This window comes from Melospiza melodia, chromosome 24 (genome assembly GCF_035770615.1).
Source record: "Melospiza melodia melodia isolate bMelMel2 chromosome 24, bMelMel2.pri, whole genome shotgun sequence".
In the NCBI taxonomy this organism is placed as follows: Eukaryota; Metazoa; Chordata; class Aves; order Passeriformes; family Passerellidae; genus Melospiza; species Melospiza melodia.
In genome coordinates, this window is record NC_086217.1 from 3274277 (window position 1) to 3283028 (window position 8752).

General features: G+C 50.7%; 1 protein-coding gene across 1 annotated transcript; it reads left to right on the top strand.

Annotated features, from left to right (window-relative positions):
• Window positions 1-6365, top strand: LOC134429006 (melanin-concentrating hormone receptor 1-like). The gene is made up of 2 exons (XM_063176112.1): window positions 1-79; window positions 3318-6365. The coding sequence occupies exons 1-2, from the start codon at window positions 22-24 to the stop codon at window positions 4364-4366; spliced, it is 1107 nt and encodes a 368-aa protein (XP_063032182.1). The 5' UTR covers window positions 1-21; the 3' UTR covers window positions 4367-6365.
• Window positions 6366-8752: the final 2387 nt, after the last annotated feature.

Here is an 8752-nt window from a genome sequence, read left to right on the forward strand (position 1 = left end):
CGGCTCCCGGCGCTCGCTGCCATGGCCCCCGGCAACTCCTCCCGCAACTTCTCGGCGCCGGAGGCTCAGAACGGCTCCGGTGAGCGGGGCTCGGAGGGGCTCGGAGGGGCTGCGGGTGACGGGGCTGGGGGTGACGGGGCTGGGACGGGGACCCCCACCCTGCCCGGGCCGTGCCGCCTTCAGCACCCGCGGCCGGACAGCGCCGGGCGGGCGGAGGGACGGGACGGGACGGGACGGGACGGGACGGGACGCGCTGGGTCCCCGGGGCTGCGGGACCCCCGGCACCGCTGAAACACCGCCCGGCCCCGCGCCAGCCGCCACCTGTTGGCTGCCAGGCAGCAAAGTCCAGCAGCCCGCAGGTCCTGGCTGCTGGACGGGGAGGGAAGCACAGAAAAGATGAGATAGCGCTGGAGAGGGATGCAGAGATCCTTACCAGCATCCCGTTTGCTCCATTCCGACCCTGTTTTCAAATCAATAGTTTAGGGTCGGGCAATACAGTTCTCAATGGCTTAAGTAGGTGAAACTCTTCAACGGAAGGTGGTTTATATATGGTCTGACTCTTTCTGCACCAGCACGGTCCTTTAGAAACCAAAAGTGTGCCTTAGGTACTTCCTTAAGAAATGCAGTGAAGATGAAGTCTATTACTCTATATCAGAGTATGGCTTAGTACGACAACCACCTTAGAGAAAAAAAATTAGCCCAGTCTTCATTCAGTTCACATAGTGAAGCCCCTTTGGGACTTTAAGAAAAACTATCAGGGCAGCCACAGACCTACAAACAAGGACAAATCAATGCCTGAAGTAGCTGGTTAAATACAAAATATATTCACTTGGATATGCACAAAAGCAGCACCGAAAATTCAGATTCAATGATGTCTCAAGATGAAAGAGACTTTAGAAAAGACAGAACTTTTGAGTATTTGATAGATGTGCTCTTCTGACTCCAGCCCATAAAACACACATGAACTACAGCTCCAAACTAGTGCAGCTGATAATTCATGCAAGTCCTGCTTGTACAGACAGCATCAGCAGGACAGGTGCTACAGCACTGCACAGCCCACCCTCACCCAGAGCCTTTGGGCCTGCACACATCCTGCTCTGAGGATGGCTGAGCTCATTCCAAATGTTACGGAACCACCGTGAGCACTGCATCGATTACACAGCAGGAAAGGGACATTTTGTCCCAATTTCCAGCTAACCATGTGGCATTTATGTTTCACTTAAACAATCCCTTCCCACCACACTCATAAGGTTTGTGGTTAAAAGAAAGGAGATCAGAATTCATAACAGCTCCATGCAGGACAGCAGGACCAGAATCATCATCTTCCAGTTTCTAGTCCTCCATTTTCCAGCATTAAGGAGGCTTGAGATATCTTTGGATGCTCAAGAGTGTCAGATTTCAAGAGGCTGCTGATGGCTGTAGGTTATCTGCTAAAAATCACATAACAGGGGATATTTTCTTGCATTAACGGGTCACCAGGAGGAACAGGGAGCACTTAAACCCCCACAAATGGTGTGGACAAGGCTTTTTTGTCTGGTCAGGCAAGCCTGGCTTCCACCTTCAGGCCCCCTGCTAGCTCTTCTGTGCCTCACTGGCTGCTTCCCAACACCTGCAGAGAGGCTTCCCAATAAAATGGTGCAGGAACTGCTTTATTGGGTTCTGACATTGCTCTTGGACTTGTTCATGCCTAGGCTGCTCCTTCCTAGTGCCAAAAGGACTGAGCCAGTGGCAGCTCATCGTGGCCACTTCTAAGAGCACTGAAATATGGCACACACATTTCCAGCCACGGGCCAGCAGTGTAGCCCCAGTTATCTTGCTAATTCCGTCAAACTTCTCTTCACGCCAAAGGAAATGTGGAGGAGTTTGTACTCAAGAATTCCAGAGGTCAAAGTCAGCAAATACCACTTCAGCAAACAGACACTGCTCTGGCAAAGACTACACCTGCAAGTATCTCTTATTCCACTTAATCTAATTGTCAAGATTTCCCTAGGTTCTGTTGGAGGAGGCTTCCCCACTTCTGCTGCTAAGGAGATGGAACAGTTCAGTGCCTGAAAGCATTTCCAATTAGCAGCACATTGAATCATCTGCAATTCAATGAAAGGCAGCCTGGGCTGAGGGGCTGTCACGAACAGTCCTTGTAACAGCCACATAAATAACTCACACAAAACCATTTCCTAGAAAAAAAACCCCACCGGGTCCCATAGGAGAGGAGTAATGAGTTGAAATGAGATTTGCCTCAGCTAAGAAGGGCTGTCTTAGACTTCAGCACACATGGGAACCCTGCAGAACAGAGAGCACCACCATCAGTACCTTCAACACCACCTCCTGTGCCCAAGAGCTTGTGGCTTCAAAATGTGATTTTACATCCTGGAGAGGGACAAGGCCAATGTGAATTTGATTATGTTTGGAGGTCCCACCCCAAAGAGCAACAGTCAAGCATTGGTGTGGATAAGCTAAGTATTACCAGGCAAGAATTTTGCCTTGGAAATCCAATCATATCCACAACTCAAAGACAGTAGCTTTAAGCTGTTTTTCTCCTAGGACAATCTCTGTTGAAAGTCCCCTCTGAAACACACTCCCAATCCTTGTCTGACCACATACTTGGATTTCTTAGTAGGAAAAAAACTAGAGAAAGTGAGAGAGGCAAGGAAGGAAGAGGGAAAGGAGAATGCTCTCTGGCCTAACCTTGGTAAGAGAATGGGGACACAGCCAGAGTACAGTCCCAGCTCTCACAATACAGATAAGCATGAGGTGTCTGCCTGCATGGCCAATGAACTCTGTGTCTCACACCATACAACAGATAAACTACCCAGCAGATGAACTGAAGCTTTCTGACAGCAGCTCCAGTATTGACTTTATCCAGATTTTGGCACCCACAGAAAGGCTTTACTTCTCCAGTGTGGGAAGCACAAGCTGCCTCACCCACTCCCCTCAAAAACAGCTAAAAACAATTCACTGCATGGAATAAAAGTTACTCTCAACTCTGTCAGGTGCTGGTGAATGCAGAGGCATGCCAGCCAGAGGTCAGCCCCTCCAAAAAGGGCTGGGGAGTTGCAGAGCAGGACAGAAGAACATCGGGAGAGCTGAGGAAAGATGCCTGCACATAGCCAGGTTTGGGCATGCTGCACGTACTGAGAGGCAGAGAAGAAAGTGCCAAATCCCCAGCTTAGCCTCTCCAAGTGCTGGAAAGGGTATTAAAAATCATTCCAATCTATGTCTTTGATGGGGATGGGTGCATCTGCAGGACAGGGCAAGCACACCGAATTGTAAAGAGGTTGTCTCTGGGTTGCACTCACTGCTTTGGTTTGTTTTGGCAGTAGCAGAGAAGCCAGCACCACACACCAATGTGATCATGCCCAGTCTCTTCAGCATCATCTGCTTCCTGGGCATCATGGGGAACCTCATTGTGATCTTCACTATCATCAAGAAGAAGAAGCTGAGATGCAAGCAGACCGTGCCTGATATTTTCATCTTCAACCTCTCCATCGTGGACCTCCTCTTCCTCTTGGGCATGCCCTTCCTCATCCACCAGCTCTTAGGCAACGGCTCGTGGTACTTTGGAGCTCCCCTGTGCACCATCATCACCGCCCTGGACACCAACAGCCAGATCACCAGCACCAACATCCTCACAGTGATGACACTGGACCGTTACCTGGCCACCGTGTACCCCCTCAAGTCCACCTACGTCCGGACGCCGTGTGTGGCCGCTCTCGTCATCTGCCTGGTGTGGCTGCTGTCCTTCCTGACCATCATCCCCGTGTGGATGTACGCAGGCCTCATGCCCCTGGAGGACGGCACCGTGCGCTGCGCTCTCCTGCTCCCCAACCCAGAGACCGACGTCTACTGGTTCACCCTCTACCAGTTCATGCTGGCCTTTGCTGTGCCCTTGGTCATCATCTGCGTGGTCTATTTCAAGATCCTCCAGCACATGGCCACCACCGTGGTGCCGCTGCCCCAGAGGAGCCTCCGGGTGCGTACCAAGAAGGTCACCAGAATGGCAGTCGCCATCTGCTCCGCCTTTTTCATTTGCTGGGCTCCCTTCTACATCCTGCAGCTCGTTCACCTGGGCATCGACACCCCATCCATGGCCTTCTTTTACGCCTACAACTTTGCCATTAGCTTGGGCTACGCCAACAGCTGCCTCAACCCCTTCCTGTACATCGCCCTCAGCGAGACCTTCAAGCGCCAGTTCTTGGTGGCCATTCGCCCCGCCAAAGAGCCCTGCCGCAAGAGCAGCTCTGCCAACAACAACAGCATGACAGAGGCCAGCGTGTGCCTGAAGCTGGCGCCAGAATCCACCCAGCAGACTCAGTTCCAGGAGGACTTTTCCCCACGCTCGCTGCCGGTGACTGTGGCTGTTCACTAGGGCAGCAGAAAGCCTCTGGATCTGTGATTTGATGGAGGAGCAGCGGCTTCAGGCAGGTCTTGGAGATGCCTATGGACTACAAACTTCCACCTCCAAAATGCAGGTGCCTCCTTTCTCCATTACTGTGTTTCTGCACTGCTCCCAGCCCATGAGATGCTGTGTGCTGCCCCTTTTCACCCTGCACAGGAGCACTCTGCCACCACTGGGCCCCCAAAGAGGATGAGTAGAAAAGAGAGAAAGGACAGAAAGAGGATTTCTGGGGGAATATTCACCCTACAAGAATAAAACCTCTATCAACACTGCCCAATAATTCCTCACCTCTTGGCCCAAGAGTTCTAAGCGGCTTGTCAACATAGAGCTTCTTCATTCAAACCTTGAACCTTTGAACCACAATGTCATATATTTATATTTTTAATAAGTAATCCGGAGACTTTGCTGGCTGTGCTGATACCCTAGAAGCACACAGCAGAGAAATCCTGGGGACAGAATCTCACCCAGCCCTGTTGCTTGGCTTTTCAGTCCAGCCCCACCTGCCTCCAGTGGGCTGTATTGTTTGGCAACCAAAACATTTCAAGAACGGGTTCATTTTGATGCTAATCCTAAATATTTCAAGCAAAATAAGACACATAATAATCACACTGCTTCAAGGGACTGCAAAGAATTCTCAAAACTGTTGCTGCTAACACCAGCTTTGTGGTTTTTCATGCCAATGAGCAGATTTTCACAGTGCTAGTTCTTCACGCTGCTCTTGTGCCTCACAGTCTGCACGGCCATTGGGGAACCCCTGGCAGAGGGTTTTAAGCAGGACTAAAAATCACAATCTGTGGAGCGAGAAGCTGTGAAAAAGCAGCTCAGGGGAAGCAGAGTTGCTTATGCAGCTTCCTCAAAAATAACAAATGCTTTACACAAAGTTAAAAGAGGGAAAATTAAATGTCTGTGTGTTGTATATGCAGCTTTAACAGTCGGAGGTTAGGAAGTAACTCTACTCATTATAAAGTAGAGAAAAGACAGCAGAGATCAGCTCAAAGCAGGGATTACACCGACAGCCTGTGCTGGGCTCCACAGGGACCACGCAGGCATTGTTCAGCACTTTGTCAGACATGGAGGGACTGGTTACTGTACATGGATTTAATTTAAAGAATTAAAAAGATCAAACAGTCCAAAGGAATTTGTTATACCACACTTAGGGTTTCACACCACCAGCCACCCATGATATGCTGAGAACAGAATTTCACCCTTACTCAGCTCCAAAGCAAAACTGTGACCTGCACAGGATGTCCTAAGCCACACACACACACTCACAGGTGCCCCTAATGCGCCCACATCACATTTGTAAGTGCATTCAAGAACAGCCAATATTTCAGCCTACACCCTGCAGAGAGCACACTGCCATTCACTCACCTCTGGTGATTAAAGCAGCCAGGTGTGCAACACCAGCACCTCTGACACCATCACATGCAGCACCTTGCTATCGGAGTCATTGTACAAACCTCAGGACAGGGTCTCTCTGTATTTTCTCCCAGGCTCTGTCAAAAGCAGCACATCCAGACGGCGGCTGAGATTATCTTGTGGATGTTTCTCCTGCGTTTCCCCCAGCCAACAAAGCCAGACACCTGCAGAACTTCCAAGCTTTATGGCTCAAAAGTCTTTGCTCCGTTTTAACTGCCAGGAATGTTCACCTGCTGTTTTCCATGGAGCTGCTTTGCTCTTTGGTCAGTCCTCTCCCTGAAGGGCTCATGGAGCGAAGGTCGAGGAGGATGTGTGCTGTGCCAGCCAGACTTGCCCTCGGGACAAGGGAAGCTATTGTGTTACCTTTCTCCCATGAGGCAGGGAAGGCAAGAGCTGGCACACTTTTCTGGGAAAGGAGGTGGTAATGACTGGGTGGGTGTTTCTTCCTCTAGTGCCAGCCATAAGGAAAGTATGAGAAGTGAAAACAGCCCGAGTTATCAGGGCTCTCTCAGAGAGCAGTACATTGAAGATTTTATCTCACTTACGCAGTAAAGGTGTTTATGGTTGAACGAGTCTGCTCCCATCTGAAGTGAGTCCATCTGACCGGTGTGGCCAAGCCATGTGCTAAAATCCACAGGGGCAAGTGGGCTAACCACGAAGGGAGACCACCCCAGCAGCGACTGGGGCAGCACTCAGGAGGGGTTTTGTGGGGCAGACCTTTCCCAGATCTCATCACACTGAAGTCAACACACCAGTCCAACACTCATCACAACACAGGCACCTTCCCAGCTTGAAGTCCTGTGGAACTCATCTGTGTGAGGTGGAAAGCCTTACTGGAGAGACTGGTCCCAACACCATGGAGAAAGCTTCCAATTAGCCAGTGTCCCACTACCCTGCAAAGGCTCTTGGTTTCCATTCCCTCATTTTTCTCCTGCCTGTCCTGAAGGGGTTTCCTAGTCCCAATGTTTAAATACTGGCTGTGGGGTCCTTCCCTTTCTGTGTACATCCATAAAAGTGTGACAAATACTCCCTGAAAAGACAGGATATGAACACCTGTGTATGTATGGAGAGGCTGGGAAGAAAGGCACAGACAGGAAGCAAACTAGCAATGAACACAGCCAGCATATAACTTCTGTCAGCTTCCCAGAATCACCCCAAAGCACAGGACAAGATGAACAAAAGCCTGTCCTTAGGAGCAAACCTACTGATCAAATGCCTTTAGAGGTGTCACTCTACCTAGATAATAAGGCAAGGCCTTCCAGGAGCTAAACAGTCTCTGTGCACCTTGGTGTGACCTCCTCCAAACATCCTATCCCTTTTCCAACTTTTTCAGAGCTGGCTTTATTCAGCCAGAGAGTCCATTGACATTCTGGTTTGTGTTCAGCTTTACCTCTTTGTCCCTCTGCTCTTTGTATTTATTATGTGATCTCCTGTCTCAGTGCCTTGGTTACCAAGGGCAGAGCCTGAATAAAGGGAATTGCAAAGCAGGGAAGGGCCCAGCTCCTCGTGCAGGGATGGGGAGCCCAGAGTGCTGCGAGGGCTGCCCGAGAGGCGCCGTGAGAAGGGCACAGAGATAAGGCAGCTCATTTCCCAGCACTCCTGCTTCCCAAACACAGCCACTTTCTATCTTGAGAGAAATCAAAGGGAAATCCAGCTGAAAAAACAGGGGGAAAACACCCTCAAAACCAAAGGGTGATAGAAAAACTATTCAATCTGTTTTTTCAGATCAACAGCCTACTATGCTGGAGGAGACAAATTTCCTCTGCTCATTTTGCCAGCACTTATCCCATGTGTTTGTGAGCTGCCTTGTCAGACAGCAGGGCGACAGATGGGTTCACTCTCCAGCCCCTCCTCTTCCCCTCATTGTCCTCAGAGGTGCAAGTGAAGCCACATGTCACAGCTCTGCTCTTGATAAACTCCCACAAAAGGGCAGATGGTCCACTTACTTTTACTCCTACTTTCCCTCCTAGTGACAAAGCCACCCTTGGCCGGTCGTGGCAGGATTCAGTCCCCAGCTCAACCCTCTCAGTTACCTCTGTTCCACTCTCCACCTCCCTGTGTCCCTCAGGCAGCAAAATAAACTCCCTCAGTCACAGCTCTGCCAAGCCATCCCTGGAGCTGAGCTCCCTGGAGCCCAGCTGCTGACATCCTTCCCTGGACATCCCTCTCCACCTGAAGGCTCTGCACAGCGAAACCTGCCCAGGAGAAATCTTCAGTCGTGATGGAGCATGTGCTGGAGGCTCAGGGTGGGGAGGAGGGAAAGGTGGGGTGACTCACTGGCCCCTGGGACACAGCCAGAGCCTGACTAATCCTGTTTCCTCAGCCCTCCTGGGCTGCTAATTGAGCGCATTTCATTCAGCAGACTCACTGGTGGGAGAGGAGCCACGTGGCAGGTACGGATACGTTCCCAGCACCGAACTCACTTCTCCTAAATCCTCCTGCCAGATGCAGGGACCACACAGCAATGCCCTGCCCTGCTCACCCCCTGCTAGCAAAGCAGCACAGGCAAACCCCCACAGCCTTTCCACCGGCTCCATCCCTGCTGTGGGGCTGGGCAGGGGCAGCAAAAAGGAAACACAAACACAGGGGAGAAGTAAAGGGGGGAGGATGTCTCATCTACAGCCCCCATCTCCCAGTGAAGGGCTCCTCCAGTTTCCAGAAGCTGTATTTAGCAGGGAACTCATTGTACCACTGTGGAAAAAACTTTGCTAACAGATGTGGACCACAATTGCAGAAGGGCATGGGAGAGGATACCAGCCCTGAGAGCCTTTGTCCCTATCCATATCTCCTTTGGGAAACAGCTCCTATGATCATATAGGACACAATAATTGTTCCTCTCACATCTTTCTACCAGTAGAGCTGACTTGGCTATGGAAAGCACCTCTGCTGCTGTCCCAGTCTGGCTCAGGGAGAGCAGCAGCACTGGTTTCTCCCAAA